Source organism: Dermacentor variabilis, chromosome 7 (genome assembly GCF_050947875.1).
Source record: "Dermacentor variabilis isolate Ectoservices chromosome 7, ASM5094787v1, whole genome shotgun sequence".
Taxonomy (NCBI): Eukaryota; Metazoa; Arthropoda; class Arachnida; order Ixodida; family Ixodidae; genus Dermacentor; species Dermacentor variabilis.
The window spans coordinates 91,323,861-91,350,567 of NC_134574.1; the positions used below are offsets into that span (position 1 = coordinate 91,323,861).

Consider the following 26,707-nt stretch of genomic DNA (forward strand, 5'->3'; position numbering starts at 1 on the left):
TATTCTGATCTCTCATGTACTCTGATGCAGAAACTGGATGTGCTATACATAGAGACAAACATGTTTTATAGCTAATCAGTCGTGCAAACTAGAAACTATATAGCGTGTCCTCTTAGTTCTACATGCTGTTGAACTATTTTCTCCAAATGAGTTCGGTTGTTGATGTGTTAACTCTTGTATAATGACATACACACGATCGGTAAAAACGTAAAGAGAAAGTGTTGCTACATAGTTAAGAAACTAAAAAGAAGGTCGCTTGCTGTAAATGAGTCATCTCATTCACCATCTATCAGAGAGCAATAACATAAAAGCCTAATTACTGTGTTTTAATAACGATAGTTACCATGGATATTACATACCGATCGTCGCGTAATGCTTTGTTCAGCAGCATAGAGAACCTTTAAAGTCATTTGTGGTTGCAAAATATCGCGGTGCAGGAGAAAGAAAAAGCACGAAGAATGTTTAGGTAAGCAAAGGTGCTTAACCAAATGCAGTCCAGAATAGGTTCTCTGAACGGGGGAAGGGGTAAGGGAATAGAAGGACAAAGAGTGATGGGCACAAACGAAATAAGCAACTTGCGCAATCAAGTAGTGTCTGCGAACGTTCTCAAACTCGCTAGACAAGCCTGTAGATGTCACGAACATGAGTACCGCAGTAAAAGCCTTCTGCGTGGATTTTATTTAAAATTTCTGTTCTGAAAGTTGATGGAAATACACCAGGAATATAGAGCTGGATGCAAAATACTGAATTTACATGTGCCTGCCAGATATCCTAAGCTCTACACCACAACACCTCAATTCCTTCATATATACAGGAATAAGGCGTGCCACTAAGAATCACACAGAACAAAGGAGGGAGTTAATGGCCTAGTGAATTCCACATGAAACTGTGCTTAGAGAAACCTCAAATGCAGAAATAGAATTTTATTGCGATAGCAATTATATGGACACTCCAGACGCATTTCTGCCGTTGATGGCGTCGTCGCTATCGGCGTCACCTTGAGGTTCCTGTTAAGTCTAAGGGCGATAAAATCGTCGCCGCACGCCGTATACTGTATGTGCGAGTGAAAGCGTTCGAGGGTGAGCCGACGATGATGGCTCAATCTGCCACACACAGCGGAGATAAGGGACAGGAAAGGCGCCGTCTTTCGTCGCGCGCGAGGCTTCGGGTAGAGGGTAGGAAGGAATTTGGCGCAGTTATGGAAAGGTATGCCTGCGAAGGATCAATCCCTGCGAACAGCCATGTAGTAGCGATACGTTACAGTTGACTTTTGCTTACTGACACTTGCTTTTACAACTGCATGCTTAATCAAAAACAGGCGTTGCATTGAACTATTGTGAGATCTTGTGTGCACTGAAACAGTGGCATCCGCAAGTATTTTTTTCGGTTCCTACTTGTAGGTGTTCGTCGAGTTTTTGCAGTGTATAATTAGATGGTGTTGCTACCAACAGTGAAGATTTACTGACGTATTTCTTTTGTTGGGCAATCCTACGTTTCATTACTAAAAACTTTTCTTAAAGTGGTGATGCTCTGTAGGATCTTCTAAAAGCATGTTCTTTCACCCGTAGGGGGAAGGACGTGCCCACGCAGTGCTATTTTATTGATCTATTTTCTATTTAGAAAATGACTAAACAGCTGAAGAAATTCTTTGTTGCGATAATTTCCTCAGCGCCAGTAGCCAAAATTAGGAACTTTCGTCAGGGTTCCTAACCGCGTGAAACAATTTCCTCTGAAGCCTACCAACGCATATTTTCTTTACTCACTCCAAGTACGTACAAGTTTCACATGCCATTAGCAAGTGTATAGCAGTCGGCGATGAGTCGACTTGAACCGTTTAAAACACAATGCACAGGTATTGGATGATATAGGACTAAGCCTACCCTCGTTTATGTGAGTTTCACTTACCTAAGAGCTTTCTAACAAGTGCTGATCGTGACTGTTTATCTGCCTATGCTATAAAAATCAGCCTTTATAGCTCACCAGCTGAGATGTTGGAACGAAACCGGATATTTTTACTATTTACTGGTTATAAAGTCTGCATAAACAATTAAAAATTACAACTCTTCCAGCACCGCTGACATAATAGTCAACGTGGTAAAGAACAATGATGAAACTGAACTTCGCCTCAGGATCCTGCAGGGTAAGAATCGATTTTCGCGGAATTTTTGTGACTACTCTGCCACATGCAAACAGTTAGGAGATCGAAATTATCTTTAAAAGACGCGATTTCCTCGCAGGTGATGAAAATGCTGTCTAGTTACATTTTATTTCTTTCAAGGCGTTCTGCATAGTTGCAGGAAAAGCTTGCTGAGATGCAGCGATGGTATAATCGAGGCTGTGAGGTTAGTTGCTTCAAGGACAGCACACGACGTCGAGAGTGAGGCTATCATCATTCCTTAAAAATGTGATGTGAAATTTACGTTCGCATGATATTGCGAATATCACAGAAAAGGTAGCGCATTATGCTCTACAATCATGTTAAGTATCGCACAAACACGAGTGAGGTGTTGCAAGGATGGCAATGAAACATCACATGCCGAGCACTTGTAGCATATCAGTGCTCCATAATAGTAACTTCAGTGTGACATAATAGCTGTTGCAGCATAATAGTGGCGTCATAGCCTGCAACTGCACACCTCATGGCAATCTATCGTGGAGGCCATGGGAATGCCATCAACTGTCTCAGCAGGCTTGGCAACTGTGGCACGAAGACTCGCATTATTGCCCTGCCGTGGCTTGCGTCACCACATGACGTAACGAGAGAGAGAGAGAGAAATTTGGCATCTAGACCCGTTACAATTTTTCGGTAGGTAACCCTTGTTATGCTTTTATTTCGAGTTTTCTCTAACCGGGAACGTGGTTGCGTGTGTCGCTTTTCGTATTTCTTTCAGAGCGCAGCTCTTAGGCACCCGTTCCTGCGGCGAGCGTCGGCGTTGGCGTAACCAAGCTGTCGAGCATAACAGCGAAGGATGAAAGAGCAACGCGGAGCGCAGCAGCAAATAAAAGGCGGCGATAGCGTAGAGAGCGGGAGGAGGAAAGCGGAGAAGGAGAGTATAGCGGAACCACGGTCTTTCTATGGTCACTGCATTTCAGAGGCTAACAAATGGTTGACGTTATCCTTCGATTCGCGATGTGCCCGCATCTATTAGAAGCTTATCGAATGTTATCGATACTTGTATCCATTGGCTGTGTCACCAAAACTTATTGTAATTTGATTCTATGCACGACGCGAATTTTGTACTACTTCCTCCAAGCCACGCGGGCGCCAGCGATTACACTGGAAGCTTCGGCGAGTCATGTAAAAAAACGGACGCGCTTGACGCACAGATAAGATTGTCGACGATCTCTGACTCCGTTCGCCGCTATTGTTGGGCATCAGTGTTACTTGTTTAGAGGGGAACAAGGTCGTCCAATAGAGAGATGAATTTGTAACTCACAGTTTTGAAACTGGGTCGTTCTTCACTCTCACTGTCACTTTACAATATATTCATAATACAAAATATGGTCAGCCAGTTCTTTCTGAACAATGACCGACGCAACCAGTGGAAGTGCTTCGTATGCCTCAGCTGCTAAATGAGCTGCCCGAGGAGAAGGTAAGCGCCACCGCCGAAGGGCGCTGTCATTCAGAATCAAATTCATGGCCACAATATATCGCGAGTTCAAAACACCGAGCCAGTCTTCGCATTAGGGAGCATCGTGATCGTCGGTGAATTTTTTATCTGTTTCTTTATGGCTTTCTGAGAATACACCTAGAGCAAGTAGGATAACGTGAAAAAAAAAGAGCGGCCGGGCCCCATTATGGCACATGTCAGTGTTGCGAAACTGAAATGGAGCAGTAGTGATTTGAGGTTTCCTGAGGAGAAATCATAAGACCAACAAGCTTGGCGCTAGAACTACCATCATCATTCAGTGTTTGCGACGATGGTGACACTGTGTTATAAAAAATACACATCCAACAAATGGTAAAATGATAAGCTTTACGGAGGACGTCATCATTCCCTGCAGTTTCGCTTACTGCTTCGAAACTATTGCAGAGAGGATATAACCACAAGCACTAATTTGCATGGAGCGGAATGTCTTGCTCAATTTCGCGTGCGCTACGTTTGCGCGGTCAACGCATCCAGTTGCAATGTGCACTTTGCCTCAGTGAGTTTGGTTGACTACAACCACATCAAGGATGAATCGGATTTCAGAAGGAATTATATTGTTACGGAAGGATGAAAGAACACAGAGGAAGCGGAAGATCGAAGAAGCTGGCTGCTGCGTGCTGTTGGTGGTCAGCCACCTTAATTTCTCTGACTCATCCTGTATATACATTGTAAATATAGCCTTTCCATACTCGCAACATACCCGTAACATATCGGTGGAGGTTCGGGGCACCACGGCTGGAAACGGGGCTCCGCAGTGGACGTCGCATCACCGTCCGCCCCATGAATGACGGTGAGCACGCGGGCTCAACGTCGTTGCCGCCTCCAACGTCACCGTCACCAGCTACATCGCTATCACCTTGGGTTGTGCTTATGCAACCCAAGAATCCCGGAACTTTATGCGGTACCGATGGCGCCGACGTCGAAGAGTGGGTGACTATGTACGAACGCGTGAGTGCAATCAACTGATGGGACCCAACGCTAATGCTAGCTAACCTGTTCTACCTAAGAGGTACGGCAAAGGTGCGGTACGAAAGCCACGAAGAGGAGCTAACCAGCCGTGACCAATGCAAAGAGAAGTTGACAGAGTTTTTTGGCAAACCAGCCGGCCGTAAAATTGCCGCAAAGCAGGAACTGGCCTCCTGTGCCCAATCCCCCACGTTGTCCTATGTCTCGTACATTCAAGACGTGCTGGCAGTTTGTCGTAAAGCCGATCACGACATGACAGAAGCTGAGAAGGTCGGGCACGTGCTTAAGGGCATTGCTGACGACGCGTTTAATCTGCTGATGTGCTTGAGCTGCTCTACAGTTGATGCTATCATTAAAGAGTGCCGACAATTCGAACAGGCCAAAAGGCGACGCGTCTTGCACCCATTCTCCAGACTTCCCAATGCTGCCGCAACGTCGACGTGTGAAGACCAACCCGCGCAGCAGCATGCATTGCCATCAGAGCACGTGGCGCGACTCGTTCGAGGTGAACTGGACGCGATGGCGGCCGAAGCTTTCTGTTTGCGTAGCCCTGATGCTACCGCTTTTTGCGTTCCTCTCGTGCAAGCCATCGTTCTCCAGGAACGTGAAAACATTGGTTTACATTCTGTATGTGCTGTCGCCAATCCCACAGCTAACAAACGCCCTTCTACTATTTTCGCTCCCCTTGACACTTCTCTCCGCGTTATTGCAAATCGACTGAGTGGAGAACTGCGGACAATCAGCGGATCTGTTTCACATGTCGCCGCATTGGTTGTGTCGCCGGATACTGTAGCATGTGTGGCCGTCAACACCTAACACGCTGACCAACCTGAGCCGTTTTAGTGCAAACGCCTGCATTGTTTCGACCAAAACCGATTCTAAGAGCGTCGACAACTCTGCTAGGAACACATGGTACAGTCGCTCACCATCGCCGCGCGGACTCACCACAAACACGTCGTCCATCTTCCCGTTCGCCGCAGCCACGTCGCCTTTCGTCGCCTGTGGCGTTTGGCCGCACCCTTTCGGAAAAACGAAGAAATGCAGCCCTCGGAAGTGGTGCTGCATTGCCTACTACCGCAGCAAATCCTCGTTATGTGCCCACAAGGAGAACTGTATTAGACGTTAAAATAGACGACGTACCTGTCCAACCACTCGTCTACACTGGAACCCGCATTTCTGTGATGAGTGCTAGACTACGTAGACGTTTAAAGAAGGTTCTCACGCTTTGTGTGGCCAACGACGGCCTGCTGGTTGTTCTTGTAATGTGTACTGCGCGCTTAATTATAGCCTGCCGCCCTACTTCTGTTCTCTTTGCTGTGGCCGACAACTGGCCTCATGACGTTTTCCTTGGATTGGACTTTTTATCTACTCATTCTGCTCTCATTGACAGCGCGACCGTCGTTCTTCACTTAGAAGTGCCTCAAATCGCCGATGCTCCGACCACCGCCCCGGCGCACTTGTGCTCGCTTTACGATGTGCGTCGGTCACCCGAAGCAGTTACTTACGTCACATTGACCGCCCAGCCACAGGTTCCTGACGGTGAATGTGTGCTTCGCCCCATCATCGACGTGCTTTTGAACCGGAACGTTGCTGTTCCGCATACGTTGGTCACGGTTGCTAATAACGACGTCGTTCTACACCTTCTGAATTTTAGCCTGTGCATTCACGTCATTCCGGCCGGCATGTTCTTGGCCAGCGTTTCTAGTGGTTCCGAATTTGACATTGAAAGTCTGAATACCGAGAGTGGCTTATTAGCGCCAATCGCAGCACACAGCCCTTGTTCTAAACGGATGACTTCACGAAAACGATTGCACCTCACCTGACATCTGCACAGTTCACGGACATACGCCTCCTGCTCGAATCGTACCGTGACATCTTTGATTGCCGCGAGAGGCCTTTAGACCAAACATCTGTTGTTCACCACCGTTTGAACACTGGAGACACGAATCCTATTCGTCGGCGTCCCTATCGAGTATTGCATGCTGCACCTCGAGTCATCCAATCAGAAGTGGGCAAAATGCTTCGCAAACGGGTCATCAAGCCATCATCCAGCCCTTGCGCTTCTCATGTCGTCCTTGTGAAAATCGCCACTTATCGCCAATCGTCAATTATCGCCACTTAAAGAAGATCACGCCAAAAGACGTCTAGCCACTACCACTCATCGATGATGCCTCGGACTGCTTGCACGGAGCTAAATACTCGTCCATCGATCTTCGATCCGGCTACTGGCAAATTTCAGTTGATAAAATGGACCGGGAGAAGACGGCCTTCATCAAGCCGGCTGGCTTATATCAGTTCAAACTCATGCCCTTTGGCCTATGCAGTGCTACTGCGACATTTGAACGTATGATGGACTCTCTTCTGCGAGGCTACAAAGGGACCACCTGTCTTGGTTTTCTTGACGACCGTTATTGTCTTTTCTCCCACGTTCGGCAGCCACCTTACCCGACTCGCTGCAATTATTGCGGTCTTCCGAAAAGCCGGCCTTCAGCTGATCCCCACGAAGTGTTGATTCGGGCGCCGTCAGATTACCGTGTTGGGGCACCTCTTTGATGCATCCGGTGTCCAACCAGACCAGGAAAAAGTTCGCGCTGTACGGAGTTTCCCTGTGCTACGTTCTGCTTCTGACGTGCACTGCTTCGTCGGCATGTGTTCTCATTTTCCCCGTTTCGTCAAAAACTTCGCCGACGTTGGTCGGCCTTTGACAGATCTTCTAAACAAAAACACGCCATTCTCACGGGGTCCGGAGCAGGTTCACGCATTCGCCGCTCTCACCAGGTTTTTGACCACCCCTCCCATACTTGCCCACTTTGATCTATCTGCACCGACCGAAATCCACACTGACGCAAGCTGCCATGGCATCGGCGCTGTTCTCGCCCAACCAGGTATCGAATGCGTGATAGCTTACGCCAGCCGCCTGATATCACCTGCTGAGAGAAATTACTCCATCACCGAGCTGGAGGGTTTGGCTTTAGTTTGGGCGGTCGCCAAGCTCCGGCCATATTTGTACGGCCGCACGTTTTCGGTCGTCACAGACCCACACGCACTCTGCTGGCTGTCTTCCCTTCGGGGCCCGACTGGACGGCTTGGTCGCTGGGCTTTGCGACTCCAGGAATTTTCATTTAGTGTTCATTACAAGACTGGACGCCTCCACAAGGATGCTGACTGCCCTTCGCGTCATCCCGTGGATCCTCCCGATCCTGTTGCGCATGATCCGGTGACCTGCGTGATGGTTTTGACTGACATGACTGACATGCGCGCTGAACAACAACGCAACGCATCCTTACAGTCCGTCGTCACCTGAGTGAGATCTCGCTGCACCGATGGCACGCGCCGCGTGTTCGTGCTGCATGACGCCATCCTCTACCGCCGCAATATCAACCCTGACGGCCCTGAGTTGCCCCTTGTCCTTCCTCGTCATCTGCGATCCGTCGTTCTCGAACAACTTCACAATGCACCAACGGCGGGACACCTTGGACCTTTGCGTACATACGACCGCATGCGACGCCGGTTCTTCTGGTCGAGCCTTTACCGCTCTGTGCGTCGTTATGTCGCAACTTGGGAATTGTGTCAGCGCCGGAAGAAAGCTTCCCTGGCACTTGTCGGACGACTCCATCCAATTGAAGTTTCCTCTGAATCGTTCTTTCGCGTAGGCCTTGACCTGCTTCGCCCTTTTCCGACGACGACTAGAGGGAAATGGTGAATAGCCGTCCCTACTGTTTACGCGACAGGCTACGCGATAACATAGGCGTTGCCGACTAGCTGCGCGAGAGACGTCGCCGAGCTCCTCTTACATGACGTCATTCTTCAGCCCGGTGCACCTTGACAGTCACTTACAGACCACGGGCGCTCGTTCTTATCTCGATTTGGCGAGGACCTCCTCCACTCTTATGCCACTGAACCACCCACAAACCAACGGTCTTACGGAACGTCTGGACCGAACAATCACAGAGATGCTATCGATGCACGTCTCCAACGATTACCGTGATTGGGATGCCACGCTAGCTCACGTGGCTTTCGCGTATAACTCGTCCCGACATGACACCGCAGGATATTCGCCCTTTCATCTCTTGTATGGTCGCGACCCACATTGTCGTTTGACATCATCCCTCTTCTGTGTCGCGTGTTGGAACTGAATACGTTCCTAAAGTCATCGATCACGCTCACATGGCACGTCAAGTCACCCGATCTCGTTTATTATCATCGCAAAATATTGCGCTTGTTCTTTTACTTGTGGCGACAACTTATAGGTTTTGATTCTATAATCAAACCACGAGCTATTTTATTACTGTAAATATTTGCTTTGGAGATAAATATTGCGCGATACTATTGTTTGCGGTATTCTGTCGTGCTTAGTAATATTGTTTCGGATAAAAATCATGACTCCACTGGCTTTATTGCGCGTGTCATGATTATGCGATTTTATGTAGGTTGGCTTGCATAGTGATTGGTTTGTCATCTGCGCTAGCATTTTAATGGTGGAGTGGGACAATCCTTTTTTCGCCCTATGGCAATCTTCGTAAAGCTATGACGGGGCAACCTGATGGAGGCAAAGTAACATCGATGGTGACAACAGTAGGCGTCAGCGCTGAAAAAAAAACATTGACAGACGACCAAGGTTATGGAGTTTCAAAGCTTTGCTTCAGTAGTAATAGAATGATAACCATGGCACAGGGAAGAGGCTGGATCACCCATATTCAAGCGGTCGAACCCTCTCTTAAGCTACGAGGCAATTGAATATTTAATCTATTAGAATGCAATAGACGGCTCTTGAGGCGGCTGAAAGCTGAAAACCTATTCTAAACTAATTGAGGCTGGCGCTTTAAAACAAACATGCAGATTTAGAGAGATGAAGATGATATAGAGGTAACGAACGAAACCGTTTGGCTGGCATCAGAAGCACCAATTGAAGTATGCCGCAAGGCAGCAAGTCAACCAGCAGCTCAGATCTCCCAAGTAACAAAGGACCAAGTAGAGAAACGACAAAGCATGAAAGTCTCTAACTCAAGAGATGAGGTAAAGTTCGCGGAACTGAGAAGACTGATCATCACGGACAACGTAAGAGATATTCGAAATTATAACGTGAGAAAGAGTTAGGAAGCAGTAAAATAGAACGCAGCATAAGATTAGCGAGAATAAAACTTGGTAGAGGACAAGCCAAGATGCATGCAATAAAAGAAAAGCAGGACAACATCACCAGCAGTATGCAAGATACAGTTAAAGAAGCGGCAGAATTCGACACTGACCTGTGCAGTATCCAGAGTATCCACGCCACCTTCGTTCAAAGTAGTAATAAACAGGATACATGGGCTCATCCTGTAGCTAACGATGAAGTTAGAAGGGCCTTGCTAGATATGACCCGGGGAAAAGTGGCCGCAGGAGGTGGAATAAGAGTCGATTTAGTCAAATATGGAGGAGATATCATATTTGAAAAGCTTTAGGTCCTTAATTCGCAATGTCTCACGACTTCAGGTGTTCCAGAAAAATAGAAAAATGCTAAGCTTATACTAAGCTACTAGAAAGGAGACGTTAAAAATTGAAAAATTACAGAGCCATTCGCTTACTTTCAGCACTGTATAATATATTCACCAAGATAATTTCCAATAGAGTAAGGGCACCACTTTAGCCAACCAAGAGAACAGACTGGTTTCAGAAAGGTATACTCTACAGTGGATTACATGCGTGTTATCAATCAAACTATCGATAAATTCGCATAGTATAATCAACCTCTCTATATGGCTTTAATAGATTACGATATGCATTTGATTCACTAGAGATACCAGCAGTCACAAAGGCATCGCGTCATCACGAATACAGGAGGCTTACGTAAATATCTACATAGATTCCACAGCTACCATGATTCTCCACAAGAAAAGTAGAAAGATATCTACAAAGAAAGGGGTCAGCCGAGGAGGCTTAGGAGAGAATAGGAGAGAAAGTGCGAAGGCTTAGGAGAGAAGAAAGAATATATCAGCAACTTGCGGTTTTGAGATGACATTGTTCTGTTCATCAACTCTGGGGACGAGTAACAAGAAATGATTTAGCACCTTAACGGAGAATGTGTAAGATGGCGGTTGAAGAAGACAAAGATAATGATCCTGACAAGGGAACAAGAATTCAGGATCGCCAGTCAGTCTCCAGAGTCTGCGAATGAGTGCATTCATGTAGGTCAATTACTCGCAAGGGACTCTGATCGGAAGAAAATTTAGAAAAGAATAAAATTGATTGGAGTGCACACAGCAGATATTTCCAGATTATGACTTGGAGCCCCCCCCCCATCATTATCATTGAAAAGAAAGGTGTAGAATCACTGCATGCTACCGGGGCTAAGATATGGGCAGAAACTTGGAGACTGACAAAGAAGCTCGAGAAAAAGTTAAGGACCGCGCAAAGAGCGGTGGAACGAACAGTGTTAGGCGTGACGTTGAGAGACAGGAAGAGAGCGATGTGGATCAGAGAGAAAGTGGAGATAGCCGATATAATATTTGACTTTAAAAAGAAGAGCTGGGCAGGCCATGTAATGCGTAGGGTAAGTAACCGGCGGACCGCCAGAGTTACAGAAAGGATGCCAAGAGAAGGAACCGTAGTTGAGGATGATGTGATTGATGTAGTGTGGGGTGAGGTGTTAAGCACCAAGTATTCTGCCAGTGGTCGGGGACATGATCCCTGTTCCGAAGGACAGAATTGCCATCGTAGAGACGTAGTATACCAAGTTTTTATCTTCTAGGAGTGCAAGGCTGATGGCCGCCTGCTCGCCTGCTCGGTCACCTCAGGACTATCAGGGCGGACCGTGGGCGCGTTGATGTGCGTGCCACCTTTGTTGACCACCGCTGCTACATAGGCGGTGGTCAACATATCCGGGCGGTCTGCCCGGATATGTGGCTGTGTCCGTAAAGAAGCATGCAGTCACGAAGGCGGCTGCTTGTCGGAGGAGTGCTTTGGCTCAAGCAAGCCTTCTGTCAATGTTGCGCTCTGGGTTCATATTCCTGGACAGAGGGTCTGCCCTGATCTTATTTCCTCTGGTCGGGTGTTAGCCCGTGGCTGTACCACTCCATCTCCCGAGGGGCGACACCTATTTTTTGGTAGGATCCATCTGCCCTCGGGTGTCCCGGAGAGCATGGTGATCTGTGCCCGTTCCTCTGCTGCCGCAACCTTGCTCAGCGTGTTGTACATTCCTAATGTGTCCAGTACCTCCGTGCTAGTAGACCCATGGCTCTTTTGGCGACCTTACGCATTAGCGTTTGAAGCTTGTCTCTCTCCACTTTGGACCAATTGTGCATGGCCGCGATGTATGCGAAGTGACTGATTACGAAGGCCGGTGCCAGTCTAAGCAGGTTGTACTCGTTGAGCCCGTGATGCCGGTTGGCCACTCCTCTCAGTAGACGTGTGGCGTTCTCGGCCTTCGTAGTGAGCTTAGCGACTGCGATGGTGCTCGAGCCATTCGCCTCTATTGTCATGCCCAACATCTTGATGTACCGAGCACCGGAATCGTGTTGCCTTCTGTGGTGTACAGACGGACGCATGGACCAGCGCCTGTGTCCCATCCTTCTGGTCTGCGCCCTCGTCTCTTGTGTCGATATAGCAGCAGCTCAGACTTACTCGGCGAGCACCGCAGGTCTGCTGGCTTGAGGTACTTCTCAGTGGTTCGCATGGCATTTTGTAAAGTGAGCTCGATTTGTCCTTCGCTCCTCTTTGCTACCCACAAGGTCACATCATCTGCATAGATGGTATGTTGGATGTTCTCGATTCGAGCCAGTTGCCTGGAAAGTCCTATCATGGCGAGGTTGCAGAGGGTGGAGATACCACGGAGCCCTGCAGGGTACCTCTGTCGTCTAGTACGACTGGCTCCGACTGCAGGAAGCGGACTCGTAGTGAGGCCTGCGTTCTCCTCAGGAAGTCACGGATGTACTTATAGAGACGTTGATCATCTCAGAGTATTGAGATTTGTTGTAGAATCAAGGAGTGGCTTATGTTATCAAATGCGTTTTCTAAGCCTAGGCCTAGGATGGCCTTCACAACTCGTGTTGTGCTGTCTAGCATCTGGCTTTTGACAAGCTTCATAACGTCTTGCGTCGCCAGCCCCTGACGAAAGCCAGTGACGTTGTGAAAACATATCTCGTTGTCTTCCAGATAAGGCTTCATACGGTTAAGCGCTGCACGCTCCATGGTCTTACCCACGCATGACATAAGCGAGATTGGACGCAGATTGTTCACGCTGAAAGGTTTGCCGGGTTCCAGTATTAAGGCCGTTTTGGCCGTCTTCCATTCTATGGAAACCTTTCCTGAACACCACGTTGGGCTGCTGAGCACGAGGTCGCGGGATCGAATCCTGGCCACGGCGGCCGCATTTCGATGGGGGCGAAATGCGAAAACACCCGTGTGCTTAGATTTAGGTGCACGTTAAAGAAACCCAGGTGGTCAAAATTTCCGGAGTCCTCCACTACGGCGTGCCTCATAATCAGAAAGTGGTTTTGGCACGTAAAACTCCAAATATTATTATTATTATGAACACCACGTCTCAGTAAGTAATGCTGTGAGCTGTTCGGCGCCGCCCTCATCCAGATTGTGGAGGGCCTTGTTGGTGATGTAATCCTGCCCCGGTGCGGATCGGCTGCTGAGACCTCTGAGCGCTTGTATGATCTCTTCGGTGGTGAAGTCGGCATCAAGCTCCGCGATAGGTCGACCCGAGTGTTGGGAGGTCGCGTCTTCGGGAGCTGCCGCATCCGCCACGGGGAGGTATTTGTGCGTCAGTCTTGCTATGAGCAAGTCCGGTGTTTTGGTATTGCATGCCTCGTATAGCAGTTTGCTCATCGCGTCCCTCCACGAGGTCTTGGTGTTCGCGCCATCCAAGAGGTGTTTCAGAAGGTTCCAACAGCCGCCTATACGTACCTACCCGTCAGCCATGTTGCAAATCTCGTCCCATTGCTGCCTAGCTAGTGTGAAACAGTGCTGTTCGATGCTCCGGTTGAGCTCCTCAATCTTCTTCAGCAGCCGACGGTTCAGGCGTTACCCTTTCCACCTTCGCAGTAACGATTGTTGGCTTGTAGCATGTGGGCGAGTCTACTGTCCATCTTCTCCGTTTCCAGGTCGGTGGTAACCATTCGCCTTGCTGCCTCGAGATCAGAGAGAAGTTGCGTCATCAACCCATGTAGGTATGCGTTCGCGTCCTCTGCGGATCTACTGGTCCTCAGCTCTCTGAACTTGTCCCAGTCCACTAGCTTGAATATCTTTGCATCGGTCCTGTGCGAACCTACCGTCATTATCCTGATATTGTGGTCGCTGCCCAGATCCACCCTTCTATTGGACCACGACGATCGAGTAATGTTCCTGGTGAAGGCGAGGTCGGCCGTGGTGTCCCTGCTGGTGGAAGATCCCCGTTTTGTTGGTTGTGTCGGGTCAGTTATGAGCACGACGCCTGCCTCGATGCTCTCTTCCCATAGATATTTACCCTTAGGTGTACCCTGCACGCATCCCCACGTCGGTTGCGGGACGTTAAAGTCTCCCGCAACGAGCAGGGGCTTACTGCCTGGCAGGTGCGTGGCCTCGGTGGGGTGATGAAATTCGAAAATTCCCAGGCGGGGAAGTTTGAATCAGTTGGCGCTGGACAGGAGTAATTGGTGATCACAGGAGGGGCTTTCAGCGTGCAGTGGACATAAAAACGTAGGCAGACGATGATCATGACGACGTCACTGGCTTGCGTGCATCTTTCGATCATGGAAAATATTGATGGGGTTACTCTCCACTTGCTCATAGAAATATGGTTGATTATCCAAGCGCGATGGGCTCTTTCTCATGGTTTCTAAGATTGCTGCAGAGAAAAATCTCATACTCTTGTGCACAGAGTACACATGTGGGAAGGGGTGCTAAGTGAGTGAGTGAGTGCAACAACATTATTTGGTCCACTATAGACGTAAGCAAACTCAACGTCACCTGGCTAGGCCCACTCGGGGACCATCAGGTGAAACCTGACGGCCCTCTCGCGAGCCCTCTGGACTGCCAGGATTTTAGAGGTTTGATCCTGGGCCCCAATGAGCTACGTCATTTCCTCTTGGGTGAAAGGGGGACCGGCCGAGGCGCAGCCCCACAGGACATGTTCGAAGTCCGCATAATCAATACACAGAGGGCAGTCCGGGCTTGGGAACCGTTCGGGGTACATTGTGTGCAGCGCCGCGGGGCTCGCGTAAGTGCTTGATTGCAGAAGTCTGAGAGTGACTACCTGGGCCCTGCACAGCGAGGAGTGCGGCAAAGGTAGGAGTCTTCTTGAGAGGTAATTATGTTTGCAGATTTCGTTGTACGAGCAGAGAGGCTCGGGTCGCCCAGGAGAGGACGCGTTTCCCAGCGCACGGTCAGTCAAACCTCGTGCAGCCGAGTGCGCCTCTTCGTTGGGGCTGATCGAGGCACCTTCAATTGTTCCAAGGTGCGCAGGGAACCCGGCCAAAGAGTGATGTTCCATGTCTTTAGCACTTTGGATGATACGTAGGGCCTGGGAAGCCACCATTCCCATCAGAAAGGCCCTGACAGCGGCCTTGGAATCTGAATAAATCGTGTCATGTACACTGTCCGTCAATGCAAGAGCAATAGCAACCTGCTCTGCAACGCTGGAATTAGAAGTGCTGATGGTAGCGCAGCTAATTATTTTAGAATCACAGTCGATGACCACTGAGGAGAAGGCCTCTTCTTGAACGTATGAAGCAGCGTCTACGAAGCATGTTCGGTCCTTGTTCAAGTGGGCACTGGCGAGCAGAGCTTTACCACTGGGTCGTCTTCGTCCTGTGTTGTAGGTGGGATGCATATTGAGTGGCATCCGGTGTATGTAAATCTTGGATCCTACGTCGTTGGGCAGCTTCACAGCGTCGAGACTGACGACCGGGGGGTTACGTCCCAGCTTACGGGTTACGTCTCCGGCCCGCTGGCGTACCGGAGTGTCTGACACACTGTGAAAATTCCTGGGTTTCAACGATTTCTTCGAACGTGTTGGGAATTCCCAAATTGAGGAGGACGTTTATGTGCGTTTATGTGCGTTTATGTTTTATGGGAAGGCTAACTTGAAGATTCTTCTGATTAGGGCATTGTCTTGTTGCGCTCCGATACGAGCCAGTTGTGCATAGCCCCTGAATAAGCGAGCTGGCATAGAACGAAGGCGTGGATAATCCGGATCAGATTGTCTTGCCTGTTTCCGCGGTACCTGTTGGCGATTCTTCGGATTAGGCCGAAGGCGCTTTGGGTCTTGTAAAAAATGCGTTTGAGGGCGGCTCCATTGGCCCCGTTCGACTCGATAAACATTCCTAGGACCCTGATAGTGTCTACGCACGGTATTGGGGAGCCCTCACCGGTGAATAAGGTAATGTGGCTCTCTGTTGCGGACTTCCAGGACGGTGAGAACTGCCTCTGGGCCTCTTGTAGAGCAAGAGCTTGGATTTAGCGGGCGAGAGCCTTAGCCCGGTGGGGATAAGATACCGCTCCGTCACATCAATGGCCTCTCGCAAAGCACCCACAACCTGACCCTCACATCCACTGGAGAACCGCTGGTGATGTCATCAGCGTAGATCATGTGGTTAATGTTCGGGATTTCGTTCAAGGCCCTCGACAGGTTGATCAAGGAGATGTCGAACAGCGCCCGGGAGATAACCGCCCTCAGAGGTGTTCCCTTTCACCCAAGCTGAATTTCGAGGGTAAAAAACTCGGCAATTTGAGTCTAGTGGACCTCGAGGAAAGGAAGGAGCGCACGAAACTGTACGCCCGTTTGCCGACGTTACACTCTGTGAGGCTCTTGAGAATAAAGGCGTGCGATATGTTGTCAAAAGCCTTTTCCAGATCCAAGCCGAGAATTGCCTTAGTGTCGGTGGTGGTACAGTCAATGAACTGGTGCTTGATCAGTCTCATGGCGTTCTGAGTCGAAAGCCCCAATGGAAAGCCAATCATGTTGTGTGTATAACATTCGTTAAACTCGACATGGTCAGTGAGGTGGTTAAGCATGGCATGCTCGGCCATCTTCCCAACACACGACGTCAGGGAGATGGGCCTTAGATTGTCGATGCTGGACGTCTTACCGGGCTGCGGTATGAGTGCTGTGTAGGCTGCTTTCCCGCTCTTGGGAATGATGCTGCTGCACCAGATATCATTCATCTCGTCTAAAAAACTCAATTGAGTCGTCGTCGAGATGCTTAAGCATTTTGTTGGTGATCCCGTCGGGCCCAGGGGCAGATCTGCCGTTGAGGGATGTGAGAACCCGCTTGACCTCAGCCACGGTAAAATCCTCGTCCATAGATGGTACGTCACGCACTTCGTACTCGGGAAACTGGGCGGGGGGCACCGGATCGTACGTGGCCGCCAGGTACTTGTCTATGAGCTGCTCCGTGACTGCCTCATCTGCAGTTGAGTCGGTAGCCAAATGGACAGCTTTCGCCAAAGCTCTCTTCTGGTTGGACTTGGTGTTGCCATCTTTCAGTAGGTGCCTAAGGAGACCCCAGCTTTTACCGTTCTTGAGCTGGCCCTTCACCGAGTCGCACAGCTCGTCTCATTGCTGCTTGCATAGCACCTCACAATGAGCCTCTATCATCTTGTTTATAAAAGAAATTTTCTTGTGTAGTCTTCTGTTATGGCACTGAGTCTTCCATCTCGCGAGCAGTGCCTGCTTGGCTTCCAATAGATGCGCCAGCCTATTGTCCATCCTGTCCACCTCCAGATCGGTTGTCACCTCCTTGGTGGCTCTAGTCGCATCCTTCTTTATTTCGTTCGCAGAAAGAGTCCTTGTTAAGGACGCGCTCGGAGCGGTTGGCTTAGAAGAAGTCCCAGTCAGCGAACCTAAACGTCCTCGTTTTGTTACGGGCAGCCTTGATCACCGCTTCGATGATGCAGTGATCGCTACCGAGGTCCATGACTGTGTTCGTCCACTTGACGTTTTCCAGGTTCTTGACAAAGGTAAGATCCGGAGTGGTATCTCGGCACACCGAGTTCCCTCTCCTGGTTGGAAAGTCTATCGGTTATCAGCGTAAGATCTTCCTCCGTTGCCGCGTCCCATATGTCTATACCCTTCTTCGTATTGGTACAATAGCCCCACGCCTGATGCTGGGCATTAAAATCCCCCATGACGTCAAGAGGATAACAGCTGGCCAAATGCACGGCCTTCTTGAGAATACCACCAGGCCTGGTCTGCAGTAAACATTGAGTGTGAAGGTACTGTTTCTTAAGCGCTGCTTAAGGGGGTCGACAAGGAGTTCGGCCATGACGTACTCGATCCCATTGTCCGCGGGACCAAGGTCTCGCTGAAGGCAAGTGAACTTTTTACTGACCAGGGTAGCGGCCGCCCTGCCTCCTTCAGTGGAATCCACCGTCAGAAAACCGGGGAGCTTGATGGGTGATGACGTGATCGTTTCTTGCAAGGCGATTACTTGGGGTTTGTCCCTTACGCTTTTTAGGTATTGTCGCAGGGTCGCCCGTTTGCTGACGAACCCTGCACAATTCCACTGCCACTTTGTTATGACGTTAGCTCCGTTATCCATGCTTGGGCTTGGGATGGATTGCGAAAGTGCCGCATTCAGAATGGCACCCTCCGTCGGTGAGGCAATGATGCTGTGCAACTTTGGGACTTGTGCTGTAGATGTGCTTGGCAAAAATCCGTGGATGGTCCCCTCCAGCCTAAGTATTCTAGAGCTGAGGGCGACCAGGCCTAGCTGAGAGCGCGCGATCATGTCTTGTACGTGAGAGAGACCTGTCTGTATGTTGGAGATGGCGTCCTTGAGATCAGACAGAACTTGTACCATCTCGTCTCCCCTTGAGTCATCCAGGGAGCGACGCTTCACTGCAACCGTCTTGGGAGGGGCCTCCAATATGTCCATGGTCGAAGAGCGTCAGGCAGGCTGAGAAGCTGGCTGTGTGAGCGCCAATCTTCGTATTTCCACCATCTCGGTGGCTAGCCGACTGATTTCCTGCTTGAACAGAGAATTTTCTTTGCTAAGACTATCATTGGCACGCATAAGCTCTTCGAGCTCGTTCGTGAGACGCGGGTCGTGCGAGTCTTGAGAGTTCGACTCCTATCTTTTTGCCACGGTCCCTATTGGCTCACGTTAGAGAGGACTTGCCTTTACCGCCGTTGGGGGTCTTCGATCGTGACCTGTTGGACGAGTCGCTCCTGGTACGGGACTTGGAGCAGCCTCTGGAGCTGGAGCGCACTGGAGAAGGTGATGTGAGTCGCGATCTTGACGTAGAGCGACTTCTCGAGCCCCATCGGCTTGTAGAGCGGCCTCTCGAGTGCAAGCGTCTTCTGCCCCTAAGGTTGGTGCTGGATGAGGCTTGCGGATCGGAGGATTGAACGATCGACGGCGTGGGGAGCTGCTCTTGCTGCCTGGCACGCTCGAAGCGTCGTCGGTGAACTAAGTACGGCGTCTGGAATCTATGCGCACACTCTTCACCGGCGGTATGGTGCGGATCGCCGCAGATCTTGCATTTTGGGGTGCATTGATGCTGCTCATAGGGATTTTGGCAGGCTGCATCCCCGAGAGACAATGTCGCTCGGTGTTGGACAGACATCGGCGCGATGCCCGAGTCTTCCGCAGGCGTGGCATACGTCCACTTGCTTTCGATATAGGGAACATTTCATCAGGAGCGTTCCGTACCTGACAAAATTCGGTACCCGGTGCCTTTCAAAGGCAATGGTGATGGTCCCAGTCTGAGCGATTCTCTTGGCTGCTAGTGCAAGAGGGTTGTTCTGGTTAACAATCTTGCCATCCACCTTCACTGGGTCGTCTTGTAACGGTATGCCACGTATGACCCCCTTGCACGTGGAGTGCGGGGCTTTCTCGTACGCGCAGGGTTCGTGGACCTTGCCTGAGATTGGGATTTTCTTGATGCAGGCATATCGATCGGCATTCTCCCTTCTGGGAGCGCTGACCACCATGATGTTTTGCTGTAAGTTCGGGCACAGAGTGTCTTGTGTGAGCTCGTGCTAGCTGATTCCGGAGGCTGCAAGTATTGCGTCAGCCCCTATGGCCGCTCTAATTTCGGAAATATTCAGCCCACCTCTTGGTCTAATAACGATCTTCGTGTCTTCTTTGGGAAGAACCGGCATTCGACTTGCCCTAATAATCTTGGTCTTTAGCGCTGGGCAAAGGCGTTGCCATGGCGTTCCAGTTAGCTTCCCGCGATTTGGCGCCAGCTCTTCTAGCACGCGCGGTTTGCCATCCCTGCTCTTGAGCGGCTTCCTCCGGGAGAGTATTTTCTCCCTCTACTTGATATTCCATGATGGTAGCGGACGAGTGGCACAGAGTCGCCCCGGAGGCCAAGGCGTGGTCTCCGAAGTGCTCGTTCGACGCCGCCAATGGATGCACAGGAATGTACGTAAAATGATGAAAAGTCACTGACTGTCGCGAAAAGGGTATCCAAGTGGTCATTACAACTTCACGGAAAAGATGTGCACAGATAAACATTGGCACGGGACGATTAAATACAAAAAAAGCTGGGAAAATGCAGGAGCGCAACAACGCGTCTTGATTCGCCACCTTCTTCTTCTTCATTCAAGGGCTGCTAAGTAAAACTTTTTTGAAGCATGTACATCAACACATACAAACCTAATGCGACCCGTAGAATAGTGCTCGTTTTGTTCTTTACAGCGTGTAGCCTCTTGAAATACTTATGCAATGCACGGGTCGAAACTTTACCTTAATAAATGTAATACTTATGCAGTACACTGTTTCCCAGCTATGACGCATTGAATACACCAATTCAGGCGAATGCACAATGTGAGGCAATGACATGGCATTATCGCATAAATCAAGGGAATGTTTGAAGCTTGCCGAGAAGAAAAGAGCGATTGTGCTGTACATATAAATAAGAGCGACATATCTCGATACGCATAGATTTATTCGCCATTAGTTTCGCAGTAGCACGTACCCTGTGGTGGGGACTGACTAAGAAGGATTTCCACCTAGCCATACAAAAAAGAGATGCTCCAAATATAGGAGAATATAGGAAACGGGGGAAAATAAAAGAAGGCTATAAATATCATGGTCTCTTCGATTTAGAAAGGAAAAGACAAGAGCCGATTTCCTAAATATGGAATATATGCCGAGAGTTGCTGTTTCACTGAGCAGAACTGAGATGCTTTCACCAACACTGCTTCGTCGCTTAAATTTCGAGTGTTATAGACCAATAATCCAGGAAAATACCGACCTATATAACAGCACATACTTTGAAAACAGAAGGTGGGGCAGGCGAAAAATACAATTAAAGATTTACTCATTTCCGTCATTTCATATTAAAACTCGAAACCGCATCTCAGTGATTTAGACACAGCATGCATATTTCATGGTTCAAGAATATTGAAGCAACTATCTCTGATCCACTTGGTCTAAAGTTAAAAATAAACAAAGTTGGTGGTGCTTTTCGACGATCATCATCCTTCACTTTAGGGTTATATTAAACAAGATGACCTGGGCAGCCATTTCGTTTGTCTTGGTCATTTATGTATTTATGCGGCAGCAGGCATCGCCATGATTTTCTAGAGGCGAGAGGACTTTCTGTTTGGTCCTCCTTCGTTGTGACTATGTTCTTCACCCGAGGGCTCGGGTTTAGCAAGGCCGGGGCTTTCATGGAAATAGACGAGAGCCATCCTGTCCACCTAGCTCATGGAGTAGGCAAATGTATGTCTGTCCATCCACCAGATTTTTATTTCTGCGAGAGCTCCGAAATTGACAAGGCCAGGACGACGAATGCGTGCGTTAACAACCACACCTCAGGCATAGTCATTGAAGCAAACAAAACATTGCTTGTGGATGTATATTGTAAACTCAGTGTCGGTGGCCGGAAAACTCGCAAAGGCCCCGATGACGAGTGTCATCCGGAAGCGTCATCCTGTGTGCTTGGTGACCACAAATTGTGTACCTTTCAATATGCTGCAATTTCAACACGATTTCCACTCCAAGCGAGGCTGCGCTCTTTGGATAATTTAATGTGCACCACCGTATGGGAGCCCATGCAGCCGCCAGCGCTGTCAGCATTATGGAGATGGTAAAAAGACGAGGATAACACAAGCTGATGAGCCAGAACAATTTAGCGTCCTTAGCTGCCGGATCACTAGCTCGCTTGGGAAAGGGAAGACATGGAGTCACACAAAGTTATGGAAACAATATGAGGCGCGGATATCAAAAAGTAATGAAGGAAAGTGATCGAGTAGTTTCCTGTAAGTCACTGAGAAACCGTAATATTAGGGATGTTCGCGTACGCGATATTATATGCAATAGGCGCAAAAGAAGTAGGAGTCCGGAACAGGGAGTAGGAAGGCAGAGAAAGCATGGAATACACCATGATTATATCGACTCGCGCATTCCATCTTTTTAAGGTAACCGTTCTTCACTTGTTACAAAGCTGTTGCTCGATGGTAGATGCGTCTTCATGTATCGATATTTTATCAAATATTGTCGCTTAATCAGTTGCGAAATGTAGCTGTCTAATAAGCCTGTATGCGCGATGGCATGAGCGGTGTACATTGTGGAACATACGTGAGCATCAGCGATTACACCGCGCTCGAGCTTACATGATAAATATTTCTTTTGAGTGCAGGATGTGTTTTGTTATAAAGCTGACGCCCTTGAACTTTCGATAAGATTTCGGTCACCGACCATTCTGATCGCGGTTATTGTTTAGCTTTGTGGGTTACATCTTGTTCTGTGTAGAAGTTTGTCAAGAAAAGAAAAGCTAGGTTCATTACTATTTCTTTTATTACCAACTGGTTCTTCACCGTCACTACAGCAGATCACCAGCTCATGCCGAAATCTGATTGAAGAACGTGTTGTGTACACGACACTATCCTGAAACATTGAGAATGGCTCAAGCCCTAAAGGAAACGCCAACGTCACCCTGGGGCATTGTGCTAGGCGCACATTTCTAAGATAGTAGCTAGAGTAGACACTGCTACTACACAAAACCAGAAAAATTAGGAGTAAGTCTACAACGTCAGTGATAACCCAATCGTAACTTATTGTGCTTCAACAGTCCAGGGTCCTCCACCTTCTGCGGATCATGGATCATGGTCGCTGCGTTCAAGAATTGGAACTGTGACGACAAATGGCGCCGGGTAGATTTCCTGTAGATGTCGCCGCTGGAACATAGTTCGAGAACTGAGAGGCAATGCTGACAAAGTCGAACCGGTTTTGCAGCAGCTCCCTATAGACATTCACGAATGTTTACAAAAAGAAAATGCTGAAATCATGTTCGGAACCAAAATTCAACTGCCGAATGGAAATGTCATTATCTTCTTTGAAGCGATGACCCCCTTTTTCGTCATGCGACTGATAAATGTAAGACGCAAAAGATAATTTGTTGAGGCCGGACGTAAAACAAGACCCCGATGCCAGAATTATTCGGAACCCACCCAACAACATTGTGGTATTTTTATCGATAGCTAAGGACAATAGATAACGATGGAAATGAGTACCGGTCTGTAGTATTCTTACGCGAAAATATGAATTCTAAGCAGAAGGCTGATGAGCTTTATAAAACTATCAGAGGCCTTGTCAGTAAAGGACTCCGTAAAGATTTTCCTACGTAGTCGTTTCAAGTGGCTTCACTTGGAAACATCCTGTAATCTAACAATCACTGACAGTTCCACAAAGGCAAAGCCTCAGCGGCAGATTAATTACGCCGCTCTGTTACATTCGCCCTCCATGCCTGCCTAAAAAGCCCGTAAGGGTACAATTAACACACTAGTGGCACGAAACCTTCCCGCCTGCCGCTTACCGCTCTCGGGTGGCCACTTCTTGGCAGTTTTCCCCCTAAAAGGCGAGCGAGTATGTCCACCCAGCGACTGTGTCCGAGCCCTGGCTTTGTCTGCTGCCCAAGGAAATCACCAATAAGCGCTTTGAGCAGGCGACACGACAACGTGCATGGATAGAAAGGGTGTCCGTTGGAGAGAAAGGGTGTCGATTTGCCCCTAGCCCGCTGCTCTGTCCGGTGGGGATTACATAGCGGTAGTCCAGGTACCGTGCGGGACGCCAATACACTCAACAACACGCTGAGAGCGTTTGGCCGAGCGCATTGAATTTGTTTTACGTGACTCTCACGCCGGCGAAATGAGAAATGGTGCGGCCGGTTCAGCCCTGTTAGCCGCATGACGGTGCCGATGCTTGGAATGCCGTAGAGGAAGTTTACCACCAGTGTGTTTCTGCCCTAACGCCGATATTCTGTTGATAGCAACCACCGCTGCCTGCCCGTCCTCCAGATGATCGACGGAATGCCTAAAGAAAGAGCTATGACGCGCACCCCACCAGTGCCCGCTCTGCTATCACTGCGTAGCGGCTGGCCGCCTCTACCACTGATGTCCATACTGCGAGATAAGCTTCGTCATCAACGCGCGGCGTCGACGGCAAGGCGAACGATCACTCGACCTTTCGGTATACACCGCATGCAGCAACACAGTGAATACCTGTGGCCTTCATGTTCGGCGTCGCCAGGCTGTACTTGTCACAGCAGTTGCAGCCGTACACTGGTGCAACGAGGCGTTCATCTGTTAGCCGTTATTCATAAAGCTGTAAGCAGCAACCGACGGCAATGTGTTTGCTGTTCGTTGAGAGGTGGATGATCTACCGGCGTCAACGACGACGCTGCAAGATACATCTCATCGACGCAGTAAAAACACGTTGCCATAAAAAAACATCGAAGGAAAGAAAGCAAAACAATGCCCGAGAAAGGGCGGTGGCGCGTGGTAACAAAATCGAAAAAATGCGGTGCAAGAGCGGTCCGACGCTGCGACCCCGGTGCACTTAGAAACAAAGAACCACGAATCTCAATGTGCTTATTGTTGGCAGCAGCGGAAATCTAGTCGACGCAAGAGCGGATTACACTGTTGTCAGCGAACTTTCGCAGTGAATATGAAAAAAAGTGACAACTACAGTGTTAGGCCACAAAATTGGGACAGCAGGAGGTTCTTTAAGAATGCCGGCTGGAATCTTCAGAGCAAGGACCACGTTAGGGTTCATAACAAGACTTACTCTGTGATCTTTGTAAAAACCTGCGACATTGACCGCGCGACGTAATTCTCGGTATGACATCTTAAGCCAACATGGCCGTAGTCATTGATTTAAAAACCGAAGTCATTGAATGATAAGAACGCTGTCCACAGGTCAAGCAAGACCACGGGATAGCACACTAAGTTAACGTGCTATGAACCAGTCAGCATCCCGCCTGCGCTCGTGCATCATCATTTCTGTTGGCACCGATGCATCGGAAGAAGTAAAACGCACTTGCGAAAGCCAGCAGCAGTTGCTGCTAGGACGTTAAATTTGTGTCGCAAAGAAATCTCTCAGTTCCTTTGAAGGAAAGCGAAGGTGATGCTGACAAACTTTAGCGTGGAATACAACCACATCAACAAAGGCCGGACGATTGTATGCATAGAAGGAATACAGGAAGCCAGCAGTAAACGATTGTCTTCTCGGGCACTGCCGCATCTATCCCGGCAGTCCTAGATCAGAATGAACTTCCAACATCAGCCCAAGACTATTCAAGTGTTAAGACGAATCGCTCCTAAGACTCACACAAAAATAAATAACTGACTATTCAACATAATGGAAAATTCGACCAACATAAATTGCTAAGACTTGAATAATTAACAAGGAATGCGCTCATTGAAAGCCTGTACCGAGTTGCGACATTATAGTGAAAGGGCATACAGCAACAACTGGAGTAAATGCTTCACGACGCGACCTCGCCCATCATTTCTTAAAGACACCGTCTTTGGTACCTCAGGTCTATGAGAAGGGAGCCCTATATCTGTTGAACATGAACATATCTTTTAAGGTAAAAACCTTAAATGGCTCGTTGCAATGCCCCACACCCGAAAAAAAGCAGCGTCTAATCCAGTGATGCAAAAAATCAGTGATGCGAGGAATATTACCAGGAATGGCTCGTACCCGCGTTAGCACGCAAAGATTAAATGGCTAAATATGAATTAAGAAACAAAAGAAAAAACGAACGAAGGAACCAACGAAAAAGCGAAGGAAAGAAGGAACACAGAAAAAAAGAATAAAGAAAGAAAGAACTAAAGAAAGAAGTACGGAAAGAAAGAGAGAACGAAAGAAAGAACGAAAGAACCAATAGATATCGCATTAGGTGCTCGCATGTGTTGTTGAGGAGGTCGACCTACAGCGCCATACATCTACTTCACGCTGCGCCTCGCTTTGTCTTGCAAGAAGTCTTACCGTCCAATCATATAAGCTGATGCATTACCCCGTGTGCAGCAGGCTTTTGCATTCACATGTCACAGAACTGTAACGTGCTGCCCAACATTTTCACTTAGACTTCATGATAATTCTTTTGTATATGAATTACCCTGTTTAGTTTTTCCTACGTATTCAGCAAACTGCTCTCATTAGTACTCAGTCAGCAGACTTCGGTTCTTTAGCATGCTCTTGTCAGGTATTTAATCGTAGGCGTTTTATTGGAGAAGAAGGAGAAATGCTGGTTGGGGGGGGAGGTTTAAGGTATCCCAATGTTAGCATAATTTTCGAAAATGATAGTGATGAATGAGCGTGCCCCTGCGATGTATTAGGATATTTAAATGAGAAAGATGTTTAAACACCCTGAATAGGCAACAGCGTCTTTTCGTTGCACAGAAGCAATTGAGCTGCCTTTCGGCCTGAAAGAAAGGTACAAGGTCCTGGCCGCAACCGCAACTTGCGCTGTCTTGAAAATCACAGAAACAATAGATGGTAAGTTGATGCATGTGCTTGTATTCCCTCAATAATTATTTCACTGTTGCAGCAACGGCAGTGTATTTACACACACGGCAAGTGTTTTCTTGCCAAATATAAAAACCTTTGCTGGCCAAAGATAACATGTTCGTGATCGTAATTTGCAGTACTAAGCATATGGCTTGCGATGCGAAGAATATAATTCTTTTAGTCTTTTACAGCGCAGACATATTACGGCGAATCCCCTTTGAAAGAAAAATTGCCCAGATTAACGCAGAAACTTCCGCTTTTTAAGTGCATTGGAAAATAATTTACGCCCTTAAAAGGGAAACAGGGTGGAAATGTGTGCATAACTCGCACCCGACGGGTGTGAGCTATAGACACATTTGCGATGACAGTATTTGCGATGAC

The 26,707-nt window shown here is 48.5% G+C and overlaps 1 protein-coding gene across 1 annotated transcript in view; it reads left to right on the forward strand.

Annotated features, from left to right (window-relative positions):
• LOC142586933 (uncharacterized) overlaps positions 1-26,707 on the forward strand; it is an 81,146-nt gene that overhangs the window by 47,106 nt on the left and 7,333 nt on the right. Inside the window, exons 8-9 of the mRNA XM_075697808.1 lie at positions 2,070-2,140; positions 26,219-26,314. Coding sequence (XP_075553923.1) covers positions 2,070-2,140; positions 26,219-26,314 — 167 coding nt within the window. The remainder of the gene's footprint in view (positions 1-2,069; positions 2,141-26,218; positions 26,315-26,707) is intronic.